We start from the raw sequence: 25112 nt of genomic DNA, 5'->3' as shown, positions 1-25112 counted from the left end.
ATTCCTATTTAAACTTATAAAACTGGGTCAAATATTCAAAAAGGACTCTTTAACTCATAAAGTTAATAATGTTTATATTGCTATTTCAACTACACCAAAATATCATGTAAAATGATATGAGATAAATTTTTTTAAAATGATACCAAATTGCATATATAGATAATTGGGCCTCCCTTAAATACCCTTCAATTGTACATATATGCCCATATGTTACTAAAAATATTTAACAAATGCTAGATGAGAATACATTTAAAAATAATTATCTCAAATCTATAGTAAAGCAAACTGTTCCTATCTATTTAAAATTAAAATCATGCATACAGAGAAAAATTTTATTGAATTTATAGTTGATTTATAATTCTTGGATCTGCTAAAATAAGTGTAAAGATTAAGTCCCCATCATCCATTGTATTCCTGTTCTTTACACAACACTCATTTGCTAGAGTTTGAACCAAAGAAGATCTATACCACAGGCCATTACTGGGAGATATTATCTTGTCCTATCCACCATCAACTGTTTTTTAAAAAGAACCAACTTATGAGATACGGCATTATAAAGATCTCTTTAAATATCCTGTAGACCTCAGATCAACTCAGCCCACCAATAAGCAGGCTTCATATACTGGCCACCTGATCATGGTCCCTCCAGACTGATTTATTTTATTTAGTTCTAACTCTTGGTTCATACTCAGACCCTTGAAGAGAAAGAATACAGTGCAATCTATCATTGCCTTAACTGTTAAAAATCATATTCATTCTTCCCCACGAGGAATATTTTGTTTACTGCCTTTGTACCTATAAAGTTTTTGTTCCTTTTAAGAACTGAGCAAGCTCTGATAGTCCATACTACCTAATTCCCTATGGCCTAATTTTTTTTAACATTTCTAGTTTAAGGAACTTAAGACACTCCTTACAATTTGAAGAATAAGGCCAGGTAGGGGTGAAAATACACAGAAGTATAGACTGAATTTCTGAAGTAAAGAAAATAATGTTAAATGTTAAAAATGAAAACAAATGGAAGAGGAATGGAGGGAAAGAAGTCCAACTGGAATGGCTATTTTCTATTTGATTTAAGTGAGTCTTGTGGCTTTTACTCCTATACACAGGTACTGGCACATAAATCTCTAGTCAGATCTCAAAACTACTTTGTTTCACTAGACTTCTCCAACTACATGTTCCACAGGTGCTTAAAACTTAAAGTATCCTAAAATGAACTTATCTTACTCTCACTCCCAGTTTAAATCTATATATCCTCCCGTACTGCTTGACCTGTGAATGGTATCATGACTGAGCCAGGCACTGGTAATTTACTCCACATTGGTAGCCAAGTCAGGTGCATTTTCCTGCTGCCATCCAAGGCTAACACTGACTCTGCTCAGAATCATAACTACTGAGTCATCACTTCCTACTGCCTGCATTCAATATGTCTTCCATGTGCTTCCACAGCACTCTCTGTTTGTCTCTATAATGGTACATATATATATATGTATATATTTTTTTCACTTCATGTTTTATTTCCTTTCACTTGATTGTAAGCCTCCTACATGTGTAGTTTTGTATACTGCAGCACTCCTAGCATAGTTCCTGGCACAGAGCAGACTCAGAAATGATTTGCTTGACAAACAAATGAGTGATGTGTACCAAGATGATTATCTATATTTATATCTATATCTATCTATATCATCTATGTTATCTGTCAATCTATCTATAGCTATGCAACATATGAAGTATATGAAGTATAATGTAAAGGAATACATTGAATAGAATATAATACTTTACTAGATTAACAAAACAATTATTTTAATACAATTCTATTTTGTAATTTCTCTGAAAATCCTTATTTTTATCATTTATTGATGTAAGAAACTGGAAATTAATAAAATAAACTCAACCAAAAAACAATGTCAGTGGAATTTGTGTTATCTGGGATTAAAACTCACATAATGGGGTAAAGTATGGCTTATAAACAAAATCAGTAAGTGATGTGTATTTATACATTAGGTTACAGAAGAGTTCTATGCCGCTATAGAATTTGTTGTTTCTGTTGAAATGGAATGAAAAGAGAATAAAACCCAAGCTAATTATATGAATTTTCTATTTTTTCAATGATGCTTTATAGAACTAAGAATGTTTTGAGTTCACTGTATTACTAGGGTCTCTGTAATGTATTAAAAATGTCAAGGAAAACTCCAGTGCTAATGAGCTAAATACTTGAGCAAATGCTTTATCTAGAATATAGGCCCCTATTAATGAAGAGACCTGACATATGAATGAAAATAACAATCACATTGTTTCAGAGTTGGAAGAAGCCTCAGAGGTTGTCCCTTATGATAAGGATATGGAGCTCTCATGTCAAATTCTAAATGTAACAGATCTTGGAGTGAAAATGAATGATAAGGGAAACGGACTTTGGCCCAGTGGTTAGGGCGTCCGTCTACCATATGGGAGGTCCGCGGTTCAAACCCCGGGCCGCCTTGACCCGTGTGGAGCTGGCCATGCGCAGTGCTGATGCGCGCAAGCAGTGCCGTGCCACGCAACGGTGTCCCCGCGTGGGGGAGCCCCACGCGCAAGGAGTGCACCCGTGAGGAAAGCCGCCCAGCGTGAAAAGAAAGAGCAGCCTGCCCAGGAATGGCGCCGCCCACACTTCCCGTGCCGCTGACGACAACAGAAGCGGACAAAGAAACAAGACGCAGCAAATACACACCAAGAACAGACATCCAGGGGAGGGGGGAAATTAAATAAATAAATAAAATCTTAAAAAAAAAAAAAAAGAATGATAAATAAATATATATGTTTAAATAAACAAACAAATAAATAAATAAACAGGTTCCCTAAGCCACAAACATGTGCTCTTCTCCCCACACCATGTTTCCTTTTTACAGTCATTGTGGGTATTAGAAAGCCCATCAGTTGTAAAACAAGATGATCCCTGATCAGATAATGCTACTGTTAACTATCTGCTAACCACCCTGACTGAGAAAAGTGATACTTACAGAAAATTGTTTGAAGGTTATACAGTCCATCCACTTCTCTAAGTACTCTAAAGTCTTTCCTTGGATTAAATTGGACCATGAGAAAGCTATATACTTGGACCATATTAGCTTAGCTCCTTGAAGAATTGCCTTCACTGAGTTGTATGTTAATGTAATGCCTTCAGCTTTTATTGAAGGGGACTACAAGAAACATCAATATGAAATTCATTACTGCGTTTATTGGGAACATGCTCACATTATTTGCTACGTAAACCAGCTTTCCTTAATATAAAGTCTACATGATATTTTTTAAAAGAGAATTCAATGTAAGGAAAGCTTTACTCTGAGGAAATTTGTGCATCCATTTTTTTTATTAAAACGTAACTTTTTTTCCTCATGCTTTACTCTGGCTGCTAAGGAGCTCAGAATTTGAAGCTCAACTACTATAGCTATTGACTACAGCTACCGTGCAGACCGAAATGGTGGACATATTTGCAGTCTACTTTACTTTATCCTGATTTCCTACCTCTATTTCTATTTTATTCTCTTACAATTAAGGGCATGTATTCTTTTGGTAAACTGCCTGAAATTCTTTTGGACCGAGGCAGAAGATTTAAAAATGCAAATAAAAGATTAAATGCACTTGAAATGTAATGTTTTCTATGAATTGAATAGAGTGAACAAAAAACATGAGTTTGGACATTATGTTATTATGTCTGTATTTTAGGTTACTTTTCTCCACTGTTTTACAGATAATATATGTTCCTTAGCTATTGTAAGATCCTTGACTCAGATTTAGAAATGGTAACAATCTCAAATGATTAATGTTAATTAATTTTTATTTAATTAAAATAAACTATGTGCCAGATACTGTGCTAGATAATGGCAGATATAATGGCAAATAAATAAAACTATTTTCAAACCCCATATTAGAACCAGATATTTTTATTTAAAAATATATAATTTAATGAGGTGATACAAAAATAATTTATGCAAGGATTGCAGAAACATAATAGAGGAGCCAATTTCATTAGTATAGAACATTCCAAGATTAAGCAAATTCAGATAAATCTTAGAGATAAGCAGGTATTAGTCAATTAGGAAAGAAGGATAGGACTTCCTAGCAAGAGGTTCAGCACATCCAGTGTTAAGAGGCAGGGATGTTTGGGGGAAATTATGGCTTTGCATGATGAAAGGAAGAAGATGAGATGGACTTTGGATCTGTTAAGTCTTGGCTATATCACTTATTAGATGTGTGATCCTGGACAAATAACATATTTGACCAAATTTATTTTTCCTCATTGGATATCCAGAGACCTTTTTTGGGTTTTATAAAAAGCAAATTAGATAGAGAGCTAAGCATAGTATTTAGCAAGTAATAAGCACATAATATTTAACATAAACATTTCCTTATTGTTCATCATGTAAATGAGTATATGAGAAACTATACTTAGGCCATGTTAGCCTAGCTTCTTAAAGAATTGTCTTCAACAAACCATTAAAGAGATAAAGATTTCAATGATCCAATTTGTTTTAAAAAGATTACTCCATAGTAATATAAAGGATGGATTAGAGGGAGACAAGATTAGAGTAAGGGAACACTGAAGAGAACTATTAAAATAATTCGAGTGAGTGAAGGCACGGTCCAAGCTATGAATGAAGAATGGATGTGATTTGATGACTGGTTAGCATTGCTGCATATAAGACTACATTATATCATTAAATGAGGAATGGCTTTCTGATTAATAATTAGGTGTGGGCTGGAGAAAGATAAGAAATCAACTTAAATTACATTTTATGTTGCAGTTTACACTCTCTCACAGTCGATTCAGTGGTTTATAGCAGGATATATAATGTCCTGCATCTGTCCCTCCAATATCATTGAGGGCAGCTCCAAGTCCCCAAAATGCCCCAGTATCACACCTCTATTTCCCTCTTTCTGCTTCAGCAACTCCCATGGCCACTATCTCCACATCAATGATACAATTTCTTCCATTGCTAGCATCACAATAATTCTATAGTAGAACACCAGTAAATCCACTCTAATCCATATTCTATTCCTCCACTCTGAGGACCCTGGGATGGCGATGTCCACTCCACCTCTAAATCAAGAAGGGGCTTAGGTTCCATATGGCTGATGGATGGAATTCTCCTGCTTGCAGGTATAGACTTTCTCGGTCCCCTGGTGTGGTAGTTGACCTTCCTCACCTTTCTGTTAGCTGACCTGGGTAAGTCCAATGAACCAGAGAGTAGGTGCAGCAACTCTGCTGAGATTCAGGACCCAGCTGGCACATAGACAGTCTAGAGATTCAAGCCTTGTGATCATATACCAACCCCAGCACCAACCACAGGTTCAGTAACAGTGACCGAAGAGGCATGCATAGAGAGATCACATCTGAGTCCAACTCCACCACACTCGGGAATACAAATTCCAAAGTAGGGCCTGTAGCTGAGCGAGAGGGTTTCGTCCTCGCTCAGGCCCAAGAGTCAGGGGGGCTTGCTCCTGCCGAACCACCGGCGGGGGGTGCCCCAAGAGGGAGCACCGGTTCTCCAGGTGTGGGGGACGCGCGGTTGGGGAAAAACCACGGAGACCGCTTGAGCGCAAGAACAGGTCTGCTTTATTACGGAAGTACACTTAGCTATATAGGGTTGGGTAGAGGGAGGGGCGTGATGAAGGGAGGGTTGGCTAAGGGGCGGCTGTGGACAGGCTGAAGCTGATGGATAGACCTGAGGTAATCAGTTACTGGGGAAGAGGGCAGATTGTGGGTTGGCAATATGGGCGGGACTGGCGGGAAGGACGGCGGGGGCTGGAGGGGGAGGAGGGGTGGAGAAAGGCGGCAACAATTGCTCCTTTTGTTTTTAAAAGGAAATAGAGGCAACAAGTTTTGGTGCGCACTGTGGGTGTGAATAACTCTGTGTGCGCAGCAACAAAAGACAAGGATTATGAGGAGGAGGAGGAAAAGGAGGTTATAAGGATGGGTACTGGAATAGGACGAGGGGTGGGGGGAGACCACGAGGACCGGCTGGCCATGAGCGGACCACATAGCATCTGGCCAGGACGCATGTGCCCGCCATTAGGGTCGGCGCACGCCGGCGCCTGGCGCGCGCCGAGCCTTGCCAGCGAAACGGGCTCGTGATGTCCCCGGACCCCCCGCCCGAGGGGGAGGAACAGTTGGGGAGAAGTGAGGGGAGGAAGACAAGAAGCTATAGGCGTGCAGTCTGGAGTAGGTGGTGTGGGCGGAAGGGGCGAGGTGGACGGCTGGGGGGGGACTCAGCGGTGGCGAGGCGTTGGTAGTGGACTTGTACAAAGGAGCTGAACACTGCATTGGCTTGATCTTTGGCAAGGTGGACTATCCTTCTGATGGCCCAGGGGCCCACAGTGAGGGCTAAGAGGATAATGATAAGGGGTCCTAGGAATGGGAGCAGGTACGGGAGGAGAGAGATAGGTAATATCTTGATCGACCGCCTGCCGGAGGGCAAGGGCGGCGATCCCCGTGCCTGCTCCAGCGAGACCTAAAAGGGTGGCGACGGGAGGGGGCTGGGGTACAGAGTAGGGGGTAAGCGAGGCTTGGGGTTGTGGGAGCTGAGGGAGGCAGTGGCGAGGGGGGTGCCGGGCGAAGGAGCAGGCGAGGTGGAGTGGGGCAGAGAAGGGGGCTGTGCCTTTGGAGGATTGAAAATCTGATTTGGGCCCACTGGGGTGGAACGTGTGGGAATTGGCTCCTTTTTTATAGTGATAATGGCGCCGTAATCGTAGCCTACTGCATACAGGCGGGCTCCCCACATGCAGCCTCGTAACCAGAGGTCGGAGTTGGGGTCTTTGACTGTGAGTGTGATGGTGTTCCATCGAGTAGCATTACGCTGGAGAGTGAGGTATGGGTCTTTGTTAGGGACGCCGGACCATCCGTGGGCGATGGATTCGCACCCCCAGGAAGGACAGTAATAGTGCGTTGGGTCAAGGCATCCTCTGGCGGAGGATGGGCACATGTAGAAACCTGTGGCAGCGGGGTTGTGTCCCCCCCACTCATAAGACAGAAGGTTCGTGCGTCCAGTGAGGTTGGCGACATCAGTAGTGAAAGAGGGGGCGGAGGCGGTTACGTTCGAGCCGAGGAGCCTTTTTTGTTGCCAGAGGGAGAGGGTCCAATTGAAGGGCTGGTGACTCGGGTTGGCAGCGGCTGGGAGAGCGAGGGAAGCCAGGACGAAGAGAACGGCTGCGAGGCTGTGTAGAGGCATCATCTGACGGTGCGGCATCTTGATGATGGCTGGTGCTGGATCCGGGTGAACGGGGCGACCTCTGGGCCGTATCCACTGTCACCGGAGGCATAGGGTGCTGATCGTTCGGTGGAACTAGTGGGTCGGTGGCAGGCCGGATGCAGCGCCCAGGAATCCAGAGCGGCTGCGGCTCAGACTCTGGAAAGACACAAGCAAAGCCCCTCCCCTGTGCTAGGAGGGGAGCTGGATCTTGCCAACGATTTGTGGCAGGGTCTTTCCAATGGACAAGGGGAACTTGCGAGGGCTGCCACATGGGTCCCCAGTGCTTATGGGTGGGGGAGAGTCCATTGTCATCGAAGGTCAGGAGATTGTGGTGAATGAGGCAGGCAGTCACGATGTCGGCTGGGGCCTTGTGGGGAGAAGAGGCCCTTTCTTTTTGAATAAGTAGCTTGAGCTGTTGGTGAGTGCGCTCGACGATTCCTTGCCCCTGTGGATTGTATGGAATGCCAAAATGATGTGTGATGTGATACATCTGCACAAAGCTGGCGAAGGCGGCACTGCGATACGCTGGTCCGTTGTCTGTTTTGAGACCCCATGGAATTCCCATGAACAAAATAGCTTGGCGAAGCGCCTGGACGCAGTGTTTAGCACTTTCTCCCGCAAGAGGGACTGCATAGCACAGATGCGAAAAGGTGTCAATTGCTACATGAAGATATTTGAGGCGGCCAAAGGCGCTGACATGAGTGACATCTAATTGCCACCTTGAGTTGGGGCGGAGGCCGCGGGGGTTAACACCCTGAGGCTGCAAAGGCCCAAGTGGCAACAATGGCGCGCAAGTCCGGCACGCGCGCACAAGGTGTTTGCAAGTTTTCGGATGGACCGCGCAGAGAAGTGGAATTGGGAATGCAGGAGCTTGGCTTGATTAACAAAGTCTCCAAGCCACGGCCCGTCGGCAGGGTTTTCATGTAGGAGGACCGGGTTTACCTGGCGGCTTGACACAGAAGCATCAGCGAGGTCATTCCCTTGAGCCAGCGGTCCTGGTAGGCCAGAGTGGCTTCTGATATGAGCAATGAACCAGGGCTGCTGCCTCGCCTCAAGCAGTCACTGTACAAAGGCGAGCGCCCGATCGATGTTTGAGTCACCTGGTAGGAAAGTAGCAAGCAGGAGGCTGCGACACACCTGAAGAGTGTATAGGCTGTCAGTAAAGATGTTGAGAGGCTGGTCTGGGTGGAGATTGAGGACTGCAGTGACAGCTAGAAGCTCGCCCACTTGAACAGAAGAGTCATTTGCGAACAGCAGTTGCCGTGGCTCAGGATTCTCAGGAGTGTATATGATGGCAGCAAACGCCGTTTTTGAGGCATCTGTGAAGGCAGTGATAGCAGAAGGGATCAGGTTCCGTGCGGGCAATGGACGGAACGGGTTGGAAAACACCAATTGAGACATTTCCTGCAGCAATCGGTGATGAGGATAGTGGTTGTCAAAGGAGCCGCGAAAGAGCTCTACCAGGCTCTGCATTTGGGCATTGTTCATGATGAGGGAGGTAACTTCCTTGGCATCTAAAGGCCAAACAATAGTGTGTGGCGGGATGCCATACGTTTGTATGGAGAGAAGTACTAAGTCAGTGGCCAACGTGATCCAGGCCCTTATAAAAGGGCAGATTTTCGGGAGTTTGCTCTTTGACGTATGCAGAAAAAGGAGAGGGCCATCTTGCCACAAGAGACCTGTGGGAGTGATTGGTGTTGGCAGAACTAAAGCCAAGATTGGAAGGGTGGGGGAGAACCACTCCAGGCGACACTGTTGCAGGGTGGCGCTGACTTGTTGGACGGCTTCTCGAGCCTCTGGAGTGATGATGATGCTGCGAGTGGTCGCCGTTGGAGGGCTGTCCCTTGTCTGCAAAAGCTCAAAGAGAGGCTGCATTTGCGCTGTTGTGATGGGAAGCGCCGAGCGAAGCCAATTGATTTGCCCGCAGAGCTGTTGGAGCTCAGTTAATGTCATCTTCGGAGAGAGGTGTATTTTTGGGCTTGTGGGCTGGATAAACCGATGAAAATGAAAGCCTAAAAATTGGAAAGGAGGCTGGAGGTTTATTTTGTCAGACTGCACAGTAAGCCCGAGGCTGGAGAGGTTTGTTATTATTGCCGAGAGCAGATCATTGAGGAGTGCACTGGAGCTCGCTGCTAAAAGGAGGTCGTCCAAGTAGTGGAGGATGTATGTGTGCTCCGGATTGAACTTGGAGCGCAGCGGCTCAACAGCATGGTTGACATACAGTTGGCACATAGTCGGGCTGTTGCGCATGCCTTGAGGCAATACTCGCCATTGAAATCACTGAGCTGCGCCTTGGTTGTTGATGCGTGGAACCGTGAACGCGAATCTCGGACAGTCCCGGGGGTGAAGAGGAATAGAGAAAAAGCAGTCCTTGATGTCGATGGTTGCCGCATGAAAATGTTGGGGGACTGCAGTGGGGTGCGGGCATCCTGGTTGAGGTGATCCCATAGGCTTAATATGTTTGTTGATCTCACGGAGGTCGTGGAGAAGGCGGTATTTGCCGGTGTTCTTTTTGCTAATGACAAAGACGGGTGAATTGTAGGGACTAGTGGATGACTCTATATGCCCTGCTTGTAGCTGCTCTTTGACGAGGGCAGAGAGAGCCTGCAATTTGTGAGCTGGCAAGGGCCACTGCTCGACCCAGATGGGCTCCTCTGTGTCCCATTCCAGAGGGATAGGGTCAGGTTTTGAGATGGGAGCAGTGGCCCCTAGAAGGGGGGGGGGGCAGTGCAGCTGAGAAGGCTTCTGTGGTGATTCGGGCCTTTAGCTGGCTGAGAACATCTCTCCCCCATAAGATGGTCTGGACTGACGAAAGGACGAGTGGACGAATTTGGCCTTCGTGGCCTTCTCGGTTGCTCCAATGCAGAGGCTGGGATGTTTTCCAGGAGGCAGCGGCTCCTGTGGCGCCGATGACTTGAGGGCCCGTTTCGAGGGGCCAGTGATTGAATGCGGCGATTTCGAAGGGAACACAGGAGACTTCAGCGCCAGAATCCAGAAGCCCATCAAGCCATTGCCCATTAATCTTAAGCTCTAATGAGGGTTTCTGGCCGCGTGTGATGGGCATTGTCCACATTATGGCTTGGGAATTTTTCTGGGGGCCTCTTGGGGGTGGGGCTGAGGCCTGCCCCGCTGGAAGTTTAAAGGCTGCTGGGAACCTTGGGCGGAACGGCAGTCGCGGGCCCAGTGATAACCTTTCCCACAATGCGGACACGGCGTAGAAGGGCCCCTTGGCCGTCGCATCAGCGGGTCTGAGCGAGGCGCTGGGCCTGGCTGGGAGCACTCGTGGACGAAGTGGCCGGGCTGGCCGCACCAAAAGCAGATGGAAGTGGGGCTGGATGAAACAGCCATGGCAGAAGCAAAGGCAGCGGTGAGTGTTTTGACTTGTGGGTCGACGTCACGGCAAGCAAGGACCCATTCGTGCAGAGCTTTGTCGCGTATGGGAAGGATTACGGCCCGGAACGGTGCAAGGCACCCGTCAATGACTAACTCTTTGGCTAACGCAAATTGGGCATCCTCGCTGGAAATTTTCCGCTGACAAGCTTCCAGGACGCGGGCGACAAATGCTGGGAAGGTCTCATTGGAGTCCTGAAGCAGCTGTGCGAGCTTGGTGGGCTGCTTAGTGGAAACTAGAGAGAATGACCGCTGGACGAGGACCTTTACCCGGTGCCAAAACCCTGGGTCAATTTCGAGATAAGAACGAGGGTTTGCATAATTGTTGGTGCCCGTGTATGCATCGGAGGGATCGAGGACGCCAGCCTGGGCATTCTCCACGATTTGCCGGTCAACAGCCGCTTGGTAATGGGTGCGCCATTCGATAAATTGACCGGGCGTCAGGATGGCACGGGCTAATGCAATCCAGTCATATGGGAGAACGAGTTGGGTCCCCAACTCCTCAAGTAGTTGCTGCGCATAAGGGCTGCCAATTCCGTCTTCCTTTACAGCTTTGTGGAGGGTCCTGACCTCTTCCGCTGTAAAGGGTAGCCAAGTTTGGGGTCGCTGCGGCGTGGGCTGCGGATTCAGCAGATACAGCTGAGGGGTTTGAGGAGGCATGGCACCGGGGACCGATGGAGCAGCCAAGGCAGGTGAAGGGCTATTGCCGTACGGCGGCGGCAAGGGATAAGCGGAACACGGGTGAGAAAATGGTGGCTTAGCGGCTTCCGGGCGACAACAAAATGGCGGCAGGACCCTTCCGGGCGCCGGCCAAGATGGCGGAGCAGCTACATCTGGCGGCGGACAAAATGGCGCGGGGGGGGCTTCCAGTTTAGCGGAAGATGGCGACCCTGCAGTTTCCGGGCCCGAACCAGATGCTGACTGGGCAGGAAGAGGCGGGTAGAAGCGGGAGGAGGAGGATACTGGCGGAGAAGAAGCCGGATGCGCGCCATCTTGGGCAGAAGTGGGGGAAGAAGGCGGAAGTCCGCCATCTTGGGGAGTGGCAGGAGTGGTTTCTGTCTGCTGCGGGGAGCTCGGGCGGGGAGGTTCGCGCTCGAGAGCAGCAGCAAGTTGGTTAGACAGAGAGTCAGTGTCAGCGGACTCATCGGGATCACAGTCTAGAGGCCGTTTGGGAGAAGCTTCATAAACGACCTCGGTCGGGGCGCCAAGGAGACAAGCGCGAATGGCAACGAGAACGGGTAAGAGGCCTGTTGGGAAGGTGCGTTTCTCGTGCTCCATGATGGAGGTGACTCGATCTATGAGTCGCGAATAGGTGTCCGGGCTCCAGAGTTGGCAGGTGGCGAGCCACGGATTAAAAGGGAGCAAGAGATCCCAGTACTTTCGGAGCTGCCGCAAGGAGACGCGGACTCCATTGGCATCGAGCAGGGCAGCGAGGGCCCTGACTTGCGGCACCTGACGCAATGACAAAAAGGCGCCCATGACGGGATAGGGACGGGACGACGGTGAGGGGTCCCTTGGGGCTCGTCCGGGTGAGGGGTCCCTACCTGGAGAGGAGGACAATCACAGCAGCAGCAGCAGCAGAGAGGGGCCGGGGGAGGAGCCGCCACGTTGGGCGCCAGTTGTAGCTGAGCGAGAGGGTTTCGTCCTCGCTCAGGCCCAAGAGTCGGGGGGACTTGCTCCTGCCGAACCACCGGCGGGGGGTGCCCCAAGAGGGAGCACCGGTTCTCCAGGCGTGGGGGACGCGCGGTTGGGGAAAAACCACGGAGACCGCTTGAGCGCAAGAACAGGTCTGCTTTATTATGGAAGTACACTTAGCTATATAGGGTTGGGTAGAGGGAGGGGCATGATGAAGGGAGGGTTGGCTAAGGGGCGGCTGTGGACAGGCTGAAGCTGATGGATAGACATGAGGTAAGCAGTTACTGGGGAAGAGGGCAGATTGTGGGTTGGCAATATGGGCGGGACTGGCGGGAAGGACGGCGGGGGCTGGAGGGGGAGGAGGGGTGGAGAAAGGCGGCAACAAGGGCCCATTGGCAAGAGCCATCAGCCATGACTGTAGGGTCTAGGTGCCTCTGTAGTCCTCAGGAGCACCCCTACCTGGGGTTGTAACTACTTTGGGTACTCATCAAATGCAATGAATGTACCACACTAATGAAAAAAGTTGTCAATGTGGGAGGAGTCGGGGGAACTGCTTATATTTTTTAATGTAACATTTTATGTGATCTATGTATCTTTGAAAATAAAGCTAATAATGAAAAAAAATCTATTTAGAGAGTTTTATTTTTGTTTCTTTTATTTCTTTAGATATATAGATATTGAGATGTTATGTTCAGGTAGAAATGTCTAGGGAACAGGTTGGATATATGATCCTAAAGGTAAAAAAAAGGTTGTAGAGTATAGTTACAAGAGATGACCCTGTTAGTTAAGATAAAGGTGTGGGTTGTAGACATTGGTTTGGTAATTACTTCATTATTTTGTACAATATTATATGACACATAATATGTGCACAATGAACTGCAAAGGGACAGGAATAGATGATTTATGAGAGTAAGTGTGGTCATTGTTATCATGATCAATGAAGGAGTTGAGAAAGGAATATTCAATTACAAACACTGATAAGGGTAATAATGCAAAGGCAGAAGGTACTGTAAGTGCTTACAATGGAAATCTAATCAGTGGTGGTGGACAGGGATCAGAAATTTCCTGAGGAATTGATATTTGAGCTGAGAATGAGTGGGAATTGTATGGTTGGGGAGTGAAAGTAGTGGGCAGTGGGCTTAGTGTTGCAGATATTTCTGTAAACACTATCAGTAAAATCCTTAAAGGAGAAACTCACAGTGGATATTGAAAACAAAACCAGTATAAAATAAAACTGAAATGAATGCCTTTGGAGATAAATATGAGCAAATACTAGGGGAGCTGGATCCACTCTGAACTCAGGAAGAAAATTTCGAAGCATTAAATGAAAAGTGAGAGCTGCCAGGGAAAGGATGTTGAAATTCTGAGGTCTATTTTAAGGAGGTGAAAAAGAGAAAATCTTGACCAGGGACTGAAACGGAGTTCTGGAGCAAAGCAGTACAAAGATTCAATAGGGATCTTTTGAGAAAAATGGAAAATTATTATCTGAGCTGAAAATATGAAAGTTATTGGTGCCCTTCAGATACAGGAGAGTAAATGGAAAGGCAATCATCTGACACTGGGTTGAGAAATAAATTATAAGTGAGATGATGGCATCATACGCAATGCTTTCAAAGAGCATGAATGGAAAGGAATAGGACAGAAACTGAAGATTGGAGAAGGTAGTGGTATATAATCTGAGGAATTTTGTTTTGGCTTTTATGGTAAATGTTAATCTTCATCATAAACTGGAAGGAAGAAGGCAGTTGAAAGAAGATGACTTTGAAGATACAATAATTGATGGATGAAGACTGATTACAGAACAAGAAGGAAAAGGATCAAGAGTTGGAGTGGAAGAATTGGTCTTAGACAAGAAGAGAAATGGGTATGAGGTAGGTTCCAGAAGGACTTGAGTGTTCATATAAAAAGACACATTTGCACATGGAGGGGCATAAAAATCTGAGGTAGATCATTTTATGGAAACAATACATTTTTAGAATGGAAACTTGTGTTGTCCCAATTTGAGAACTACAGCAAATGTGGATAAAAGTAGTGTAATATCACAAAGCTAGGTAGAAAATGAAGGGAAAAAAAGGCAAAAAGCCTTGCCAATTGTCTTCCAACATATGGCTCAATAGTAGATTGAATACATGGATGAGTGGATATTTTTATTTACTTGCGAAAGCTAACTCTATCAGAGTATAATCTAGATGTACACTGTTAAATACATATTTTATTTTTTTCACACATATAATCTTGGTATGTATTTCTTGATTAATTATTCTTATAAGGCAAATTAATACTTGCTAGTTTACAAAATCTAAGAACTTTTCATATCTTTGGATTGACAGATAATTTAACTGGACCTATGCATGTTTAATAACTTCAAATCAGAGGAATTCTACCACTTTCTAGATGGCTAATCTGAAAGGGTACCAATATGACCTGTGGATAAGTATGCTGTATTTCAGAAAAGTATTATTTTCCACATAAAAAATTAATCTGAAAAAAACAAAAGTAGAGGAGATGGTACTGAATTATCTTCTAGGCAGTTAGGCTACTTTGGGACACTTTCCTTGATTTTCCTTAGTTCATATGACCTAGTTATTCCCAGGATAGGTTCATTTGAATTCATGAGATCAACTGAATCATGAAATTGGAGTGAGAACCTACTGATCGAGCCTTGATTGTAAAGTTTTTAAAGCTTTTAAATGAAGGTAAAGAAGGCTTCTTATTGGTATTACGTGGACAGATTTAATATCAGAAACCTGTTTCATTCATTTATCCAACAAATATTTCCAAAGTGCCTACTAAGTGCCAGATACTCTAGCTATGCAGCAGTGAATGAGAACAAGTAAGACATTTGAAGTAATGTTCCCTAAACTTAACCAAAAGAACTAAAATAATATATATATTGTTAGCTGCTTTCTGACAAAGTAGGTTGGAGCAGCAAAGGTTTTGACAAAGATTTATCTTGACTGTGTGTGGTTTGATGTGTGGGCAAACATAAACCAAGCATTTATCAATATTAGGCCATTGATTTCAGAATGCACCATCAAGAATTTGCTTTCTCCATTCATAAGTTTCTATTTTCCAAGTTCAAGGATTAAGAACACATATTATTTGATATGCCACATCTCAATGTCAATTTAATTGGCATACCATGGCATTAAAAGATAATATAATAGAAAGTTTCAGTATAATATAATAGTAAATTAGGGGCATTTATACCACAAAATGATTGTGATTTAATTTTATGTGATATATTTATAAAGGACTAACATTTTATCTTTAAAAAATGTAAGTATAAAAGTGCACATGTATTGAAATAGCTAAAAAGAAGTAATTGCATAAATAGCAATGAAATAGCAACACACTGCATGGGAAATGAAAACACAAATCAACAACAAAATTTGATGGAAATGTTGAAATAGCCTAGAAGTTAAGCATAAAATTTGATCAGCTTGCCAACTTTGTTAGTAAGCAAAACACAGCGTATAAAATGAAATAAAACAGCACTCATTAAAACTTTCATAGCTTACAAAATAAGGAAAAAGATAAAGACTTTTATGCTATAGCACCCATAGTATACTTAAACTTCAATATGGACTTAGAAATGAGAAAAGCTACTTATATTCAAATAACTTAAAAAGAAATCAAATCAGTATGTTATTCCAAATTTAACAGAAGAAACATTTAGGGAGCTATATTGTTTAAAGAAACCCTCAAATATAACTTTTTACTATTCTAAGAGTACTCTGTATGTTCTGATATGTCTCAAGCCTCCTCCTTAAGGCAGAGGAATAATAATCTATAAAATAAGAAAGGAAACATCTGTTATATAACGACACTTCTACTAGCTTCAATATTTGAAACCTAAAAATGAATACTAATAATTCCCGAAGAAGTTTATCTTCAAAGCAAATCACTTTCCCTTATAGACTGTGAACAACATAAAATTTCTCGACTTTCCAGCACCTACTTACTTATTCCACACCCATGGTGGGGATAAATGTGCTGCCTGGACTTTTATATTCAGGCAACAGAGATACGGAGGATGAGGAATTTCCCACACATTCAAGAGGGTCTGAAGTTCTATAATGGGTAAAGACAATGTCAAGGTTTTTTTCCAACTTCTTTATTATAATGCAATGTGATGTTTAAGTGCATGAACTTAATGGTCAGACAGACAGATATGGGTTCAATTATATCTATTGATAATTCTGTGAGCTTGGACAAGGTGCTAACTTTCTTAAACCTCAGTTTTCTCATCAAAAAAGAAAAGGGGGGGAGGGATTAAGAAGAGACCCTAATTACAAGGTTGCTGTGAGAATTACATGAGAAGCCATATCAAAAACTTAGCATAGAGCTTAACACATACAACTCAACTTAAGGAGTGGTTTTAACAGAAATATTACTTCTATATGCACTCCTAAAGGATTTCAGGCAAGAGCACACTTTGAAAGATATCTGTATGATTCTAATTTATTTCAATATATCTTTATAAGTTTTGTATATTCTTAATGTTAACTTTTAGAAATGTATCTCTTACAAGCTGACTCTCTTACAGATTCTCTTAATTACAATGAGAAGAATGGTGTCACTTACCTTGTCATTTACTACACTCTTCCCATCCCAAGCCCATCCTCTTTTGGTGAAGTAATTAACAGTGGCAAATTCAATTAGGGCAGAGAACACAAATGCATAACAAACAGCAATAAACCAGTCCATGGCAGTTGCATAAGCCACTTTGGGGAGAGAATTCCGAGCACTGATGCTTAGGGTTGTCATTGTTAAAACAGTTGTTACTCCTGCAGAAGAAAAGATAGGAACCAAAAACATCAGCCAGTGTGAACAGGATTAGATAGGAAGTATTTTTTAAAAAACTTTTTTAGAGACACTCTTTGCAGATCTTCTCAGTGACACTTTTATCCACTTAATTAAAAAAAAAAATTCTACCTGGAAGAAAACAGTACAAGTACATTATCTCAAAGTTGTTATATATCTTAAGTTTATAACTGAAAAAACTATGGAGCAGGTGTAGCTCAGTGGTTGGGTGCCTGCTTCACACATACCAGGTCATGGGTTCAATGCCCAGTACCTCCTAAAATAAAGAAAGCTGCCGGGTCTCATTTGGTCTACATGAACCACTATTTTCTCCTCTTAGGTACTGTTGTGTTTAAAAAAGACTGATGAAACAGAAGTAGAATTTCCTATGAAGAAGAAAGCAAGCACTTTAAACTGACCCATTACTCATTAACATTTATTTTTTAAAACTCCATCTGAGTTTCATGTTAATTTTTCATCACACATATGACTTATGTTAAGCAATGGAACAGTCATCTGCACAGGTGATCATGCTGGAAGGGTGATTAAGTTGTTCTTTGTTCGAAGTATGGCTATATAAGCATGAAATTAATTCTGGATTCTTTAGCATTGTGGGGACATAATTTATTTCTTAGTGAAGTTTACCATCTTTGGAATAAAACAGAAAATGAAAAGTGTAAAACCTTATAAATATGTAAATCATTACTTTTAAAGAACTTTTATACCTTTGTTGGTTTAAAACATAATTGATTTCCTGTCATTGTATCCCTTTCCTGTCAGCAGTCAGGGGAGTCACTACCCTTAATTAAAAAGAAGGTAGGTGGCACTATCAGCACCCAAAACATCTGCCATCACCAGGTTTATCAGAGAACCAAGAAAAGTATAAATATGTAAACAGGGGATCAGTTAAATTGAAAGAATATTAAAATATTAAAGAAATGTTCATCCTTATATTGCCATTTTTGTACTTTGTTTTTTTTTAAATTTTTTTCTCACCTACAATAACATCAGTATTTAAAACTGCAATTATTCTATTTAATCATGACTGAATGTATCTAGGAATTTGATGGTATTAGGAGTAAGAAAGGTAGAAAACTAAGTTAATCTGTTGCTGAGTCAATAGTAAAAAATCTTTATAGAAACACATTGCAATTGCATGCATCAAAGATGAAAGGTTTTAGATAGGGAAAATGTTTTCTTTTCAAACTGTCATATAGTAGAATAAATAAATAGAATAGAATTTCGATATATAAAACACATGTATTACTAATATGAGAAATGTAAAACTAGTATATGCAAATATGTCCAGCTTTACTAGCAGTCATATATTTATAAACAAAGCAACAATGAGATATGTTTTTTAGAAAACACCAGCAATTTATGTTAGCAAAACTTTACAAGATTAATTGTATCCTGGTAGTGAAGAAAATGTGGGGGAAATGAACACTATCATTCAAAAAAATCCTAAATTTGTTCCACATCCTTGAAACTAATATTTATTGGTAGTACCACCTAGTATTTTTTTATTTTTCTTTAATTTATTGAAGTATATCACCCACACATAAACATACATAAACAATAAGTGTATAGTAATAGTTATGAACTTACAAAGCAAACATATATAGCATCGTAGAGGAATCTCATAACTCACCTGACCACCAATAACTTATATTGTTGCTAAACATTTTAAACAAATGATTAAAGAACATTGTCAAAATATTACTACTAACCAAAATATTTCCCCCAACCCACCCTATTATTATTATTATCTTTATATCATTTATATATGAACATACCTAAACAATAAGTGTATAGCAAAAGTTGTGGACTTACAAAGCAAATATGCAGAACAGTTTATAGGGGTCCCATACATCAATCCTCCACCAACACCTTGCATTGTTGTGAGACATTTGTTACAGATTATAAAAAAATATTGTCAAAATCTTACTACTAATTATAGTCCCTATCTTACATTTGGTGTATTTTACCCCCAACCCAACCTATTATTATTTTTAGGTATATTTTTTTTATGACTGCAGTTGTAAACTTATAAAACAATCATGTACATGTGCAGAATTCCCAAACAACATCAATCTATCAACACACCACAGTGTGGTAGAACATTTATTACAGTTAAAATAGTATCATCTGATTGTTACCAAATCCATAGTGCACATTTGGCACACATTCTCCATACTGCTCCTTATCAAAACAGTACAAATTTGGCATAGATGCAAGCATATTACATTGTTAATGCTAACCACAGTCTATGGGTCACTCCTGCTGTATTTTCCCCATGCTTCCCCACATTCCCACTACCCTGCAGTACTTGATGTACATTTGCTCTAGCTCACAAAGGACACTCCTGCATCTGTACAATCAACCACAATTCTCATCCACCTCTTCAGTTCCTAGATTATTCTCTACTATTCTGCCAACTGGCATCTACATCCCTAGACTACCACTTTCAGCCACATTCCCGTTTATATATAAACTAGCTGTTACTCACTTTTTGTTACCATCAACCCTATACATTTCCACACTTTGCATTAAAGCTAATTAAAACTTCTATATACATTAAACATCAATAGTCCATCTCACTCCTCCTATTATCTCCTTTAAGAATCTACCACCTACCATCAGGGCTTGAAGATATTTTCCTACAACCTCTTCTAGAAGCTCTATGGTTCTTGCCTCTTTACCTAGGTTTTTGATTCATTTTGATTTAATTTTTGAGTAAGGTATGAGAGTGGGATCATCTTTTTGCCTTTTGTCTATGGATATCCAGTTCTTTCAGCACCATTTGTTGAATGGATGACTCTGCCTGAGCTGTGAAGGTTTGACAGGCTAGTCAAAAATTACTTGACTATACATGTGAGGGTCTGCTTCTGAATAAATTTGGTTCCATTGGTCTGTGTGTCTGTCTTTATGCCAGTACCATGCTGTTTTCACCACTATAGCCAGGTAATATAATTCAAAGTCTGGAGATGAGAGTTCATTTTTCCTTTTTAAGATGTTTCTGGCTATTCAGAACCCTCTACCCTTTAAAATAAACTCAGTAATCATGTTTTCAATTTTTTAAAAATGCTGGTGGAATTTTTGTTGGGATTGCATTGAATCTGCACATCAATTTGAGTAGAATTCTCACCCTAGCTGTTCCTTGGGTTATACCTTAGCCAGCCAACTATACTAATCAGTAGCCAAAATCAATGGCCAACCATCTCCTCCTTCCCTGTTTTTGGAAAATGGATCTTCCAATTCCAGCTACAAAATAGCTCGTGGGGCAGCTTGCACCACCAAAGTAGGTCGATCACTAGCCTCTGCAGCTTGGCTGGTAACTTCCTAGAGAGGCTGGCACAGGTCCCCACAGCTTTCTTCATCCCAGAGGTGGGTCTGGGCTTAGGTGAGACCTGCAATCTGATCTGGATGGAAAGAAGCTGGTGCCTACCAGCACTGTTATTTTCAGTCACTTTCAATATGGACGTTTATTGCATCTCAATTATACCTTAATAATGCTATTAACAATACTAGATGAGGAGACAACCAGCAAGATGGCAGTGAAATGAGGAGCTTCTAGCTAGCTGATGTTCAGTCCTCCCTGCTTCCCCTCATGCCAGGCATGGAGTTAAGATGGTAGCTACTGGTCTCTTTCTGACTTGGACAGACTCAAACTTCAGCTGTTCTCAGGATTATACTTTAGCCCACTGAATTTATTCATCAGAAGCTGAAGCTGGTGCCCAACTGTCTCTTCCTCCCCCATTTTTTGGAAGTGGAGCTTTCAATTCCTGTCACAGAACAGCTCTGAGGTGTCTTGTGCCTCCGGTGGAGGATGGGCACCAGCCTCCGTGTGAGGAGAGTTCTACTTATGAATCTTCTCTGCAGACAGGCAGTCTCCCCTCTCCACTCCTTCAAGGCTGTGGCAGGATGCTCTTCTGGTGCTTCAGCTAGCTCCAGATAGCTCTGGGTGTTTACTAACTGCCCTGTAGCAGGAGCTGACTCTAGGAGCTCCTTATTTCACTGCCATTTTGCTGGTTGTCCTCACCTAGTATTTTTAATAGCATTCTTAAGGTATAATTGAGGTGCAATAAACTGCCCATATTGAAAGTGTAAGTTTTGGAATATGTATACATATATGGAACATCACCACAATCAGGAAATGCACATATCTATTACCTCCATTGTAATCCTCCCTCTCTTCCCTGTACCCTCTTCCTCATCCCCAGGCTACTACTGACAAGCTTTCTGTCTCTAGATATTGAAATGCATTTTCTAAAAAGAAAAAAAAATTTAATTTAAAAGATGTTTTAAAAATTTTTTAATGCTTTTTCTAGAATTTTATATAAACAGAATTATACAATGCAAGTCTTTCTTTTTTTTTTTGGCTTGGCTTCTTTCATTCAGGATAATTATTTTGAGTTACACTATATTGTAGTGTATGTGAAGTAGTATTTCATTGTGGTTTTGATTTGCATTTCCCTCATGGCTTTTCATGTGCATATTGGCCATTTGAACTGTGTATTTAAATCTTCTGTACATTGTTTAAAATCTCTTTATTGATGAGTTGTTAGTGTTGAAAGAATTTGTTATATTTTCTGGACTCTAGCTACTTATCAGATCATATAATTTCCAAATATTGTCTCCCATTCTGTGGCTTGTCTTTTCAATTTTTGATGAAAAAATTTAAATTTGAAGAAGTCTTGTTTTTCTTTTGTTGCTTTGTTTTTGGTGTCATATATATATATATATTTAAAAATATCAAAATTATGAAGATTCAGACCTATGTTTCCTAAGAGTTTTATAGTTTTAGCTGTTACATTTAGATCTTTGATCCATTTTAAGTAAAATTTATATATAGTGTGAGGTAAGGGATCAAACTTATTCTTTTTGCTTGTTGATATCCAGTTGTTCCGACTCCATTTGTTGAAAAGATTTTCCTTTCCATAGTGAATGGTCTGGCAACTTTGTCAAAAATCCACTGACCATATAGGTTTTATTTTGGACTCTCAATTTTATTTCATTAAGCTATTTGTCTATCTTTATGCCAACCACACACTCTCTTTATTGCTGTAATTTCTGTTGAAACTGGATATTTTGAGCACTATAATGCAGCACATCTGAAAATCAGATTTTCCCCCTATCTAGGATTTATTGTTGCCAATATTTGTTTTAGTTTTTGTTTATTAGTGACTTCAATTAGTTAAACATTCAAAGTCCTTACGCTTTGCTGCCAAATGGCTCTGTATGTGGGTTGTGGCATGTCTTTAACACTCAAAGCATGCAATTCACAATGCTTTAGCCTTTACTTCCTGCTTGCATAGAGCCTCAAAGTCAAACAGAGATGAGAATTTATGGTCTTCTCAGGTCTTCCCTCAGCATATCTCCTCCCTGGGACTACACATGGCCTTCTACATTCCAAAGAATATGTCAGAACTTTTCAAAGCTTACATTTACATCTCATTCCTCAGCCTTTCCTCCTGTGGTGATTTGAAGCCATATGTGTCCCAGAAAAATATATTATTAAATTTAATCCATTCCAGTAAGTGTGAACCCATAGTAAGTAGGACATTTGATGAAGCTACTTCAGATAAGGTATGAGCCACCTCAATCACAATGCGTCTTAATCTTGTTACTGGACTCCTTTATAAACAGACTTGAGAAAGAAAGCCAAAGAAGCAAGTAGCTGGTATCAATGGAACCCAGAAGAAACCAACAGAAACCAGCAGAAACCATCATGGCTTTGTCATGTGACAGTGGAGCCAAGGATCGCTGGCAGCTGGTCTTCCTGAAGGAAGCATAGCCATGATGATGCCTTGATTTGGACATTTTCCCAGCCTCAAAACTGTGAGCAAATGAAATTCCCATTGTTTAAGCAAATCTATTTCCTGGTATTTGCTTTTAGAAGTTGGTGCGAAACTAATTGCAGTTTTGCATTGTTAAAATTTGCTGTTTGCTAGTGGCATACATTCTTAAATAAATGTGGTTATGTTATACATCATTTTATGTGTATTTTTTGATTTATGCTTTTTCACTAATACCATTACTTGCTGTTTATTTTATATTTATTTTAGACTATGGAAATGATATTAGACAAAAAGCAAATTAGAGCAATTTTCTTCTTTGAGTTCAAAATGGGTCATAAAGCAGCGGAGACAATTCGCAACATCGACAATGCTTTTGGCCCAGGAATTGCTAACAACATGCTGTGCAGTGGTGGTTCAAGAAGTTTGCAAAGGAGACAAGAGCCTTGAAGATAAGAATCATAATCGCAGGCCATTGGAAATTGACAATGACTGAAGCTGATCCTCTTAAACTGCATGAGAAATTACTGAAGAACTCAATGTCAACGATTCTATAGTCATTCGGCATTTGAAGCTAATTGGAAAGGCGGATAATGTTCAATAAGTGGGTGCCTCATGAACAGACCAAAAATTTTAAAAATCATCATTTTGAAGTGTCATTTTCTCTTATTCTATGCAACAACAATGAACCATTTCTCAATCAGATTGTGAAGTGCGATGAAAAGTGGGTTTTACAACAATCGGCGATGACCAGCTCATTGGTTGGACAGAGAAGCTCCAAAGCACTTCCCAAAGCCAAACTTGCACCAAAAAAGTCCATGGTCTGTGTTTGGTGGTCTGCTTCCAGTCTGATCCACTATAGCTTTCTGAATTCCAACCAAACCATTACATCTAAGAAGTATGCTCAGCAAATCAATGACATGCACTGAAGCCTGCAATGCCTTGAGACGGCATTGGTCAACAGAAAAGGCCCAATTCTTCTCCATGATAATGCCCTACCACACATGTCACACAACAAACACTTCAAAAGTTGAACAAATTGGGCTATGAAGTTTTGCCTCACCTGCCAAATTCCCCTGACCTCTTGCCAACCAACTACCACTTCTTCAGGCATCTTGACAACTTTTTGCAGGGAAAACGTTTCTACAACCAGCAGAATGCAGAAAATGCTTTCCAAGAGTTCACTGAATTCCAAAGCATGGATTTTTATGCTACTGGAATAAACAAACTTATTTCTTGTTGGCAACAATATGTTGATTGTAATGTTTCATATTTTGATTAATAAAGATGTGTTTGAGTTTAGTTATAATGATTTAAAATTCATGGTCTGAAACCACAATTCCTTTGGCACCAACCTAATGCCTCCCCAGCTTTTGGGGCAGGCTATTTTTGCCCCAAATTTTATCCTCTTTCTCAGACAGCAACAATATCATTTTCCTCTACATGTATACATTATTTTCAATAAATGCCTCCTCTTTTCTCCCACTTTTTGCTTTGGCAGTAGGCAATCTCAGAGTCAAGAGGAATAATGACAAACGTTTTGAGACGATCTTCTAGGGAGACACCAGACACATAAAGAAATGATCATTCCATTTGAATGAGTTCCACTTTCCTCCCTATTTATTGTACAGGAACATGAGTAGTTATTTCCAAGTCTATCATTTAATTGGGTCAGTAGGATGGGAAGAGGGTCAGTTAAAACACAAGAAAGGTCATCATTCTTAATGATATTGAGCACTTTTTCTTGAATTAGCTTTCCATGGGTTGCTGCAAGGCTTTGGTTCATTTTCAAAGTACTAAAAATATTGATTCTGGCAGCTTTTGCCAATATATTTGTTGCTTTTATGGAGGAGCAGGATTTCCCAATTCCTTATTCTCCTTATTCTACTCTTTCCATTAGTTTGTTTGTTGATGTTACCAACTCTCCCTACATTTTGAATGGGTATAAACAGAGCCCTACCAATTTCACTTCTGTATAAGGCAAGGGTAGTATAAAGTACCAGTTAATATTATGGCTATGGCCTCAGATGGCCTCAGAATCATTGGCCTGCCTGTTTTTGAATCCCAGATCCACTACCAGCTTCCTCAGTAATCACTTTCCTAATCAATAAAATAAGACAAGAATGGTACCTACCTCATAGGGATGTTGTGAGGTTTAAATATGACACTCTTTTTAGAGCACTTAGCATAAAGCCTGGCACATTATAAGTATTCAATGAATACTAGCTATTTTAATTCTTATTGGCAACCTATCTTACTG

At 41.7% G+C, this 25112-nt stretch overlaps 1 protein-coding gene across 2 annotated transcripts in view; it reads right to left on the bottom strand.

The window, feature by feature from the left end:
• The window catches only part of GABRA2 (gamma-aminobutyric acid type A receptor subunit alpha2), a 160755-nt gene that overhangs the window by 9218 nt on the left and 126425 nt on the right, over positions 1-25112 (bottom strand). For both annotated transcript variants that reach the window (XM_004458583.4, XM_071216647.1), the window contains one exon: positions 16836-17038. In XM_004458583.4, coding sequence (XP_004458640.1) covers positions 16836-17038 — 203 coding nt within the window. The remainder of the gene's footprint in view (positions 1-16835; positions 17039-25112) is intronic.

This window comes from Dasypus novemcinctus, chromosome 1, assembly GCF_030445035.2.
Source record: "Dasypus novemcinctus isolate mDasNov1 chromosome 1, mDasNov1.1.hap2, whole genome shotgun sequence".
NCBI lineage: Eukaryota > Metazoa > Chordata > Mammalia > Cingulata > Dasypodidae > Dasypus > Dasypus novemcinctus.
Note: the sequence above shows the minus strand (reverse complement) of the source record. Positions and strands in the feature narration are given on the sequence as shown.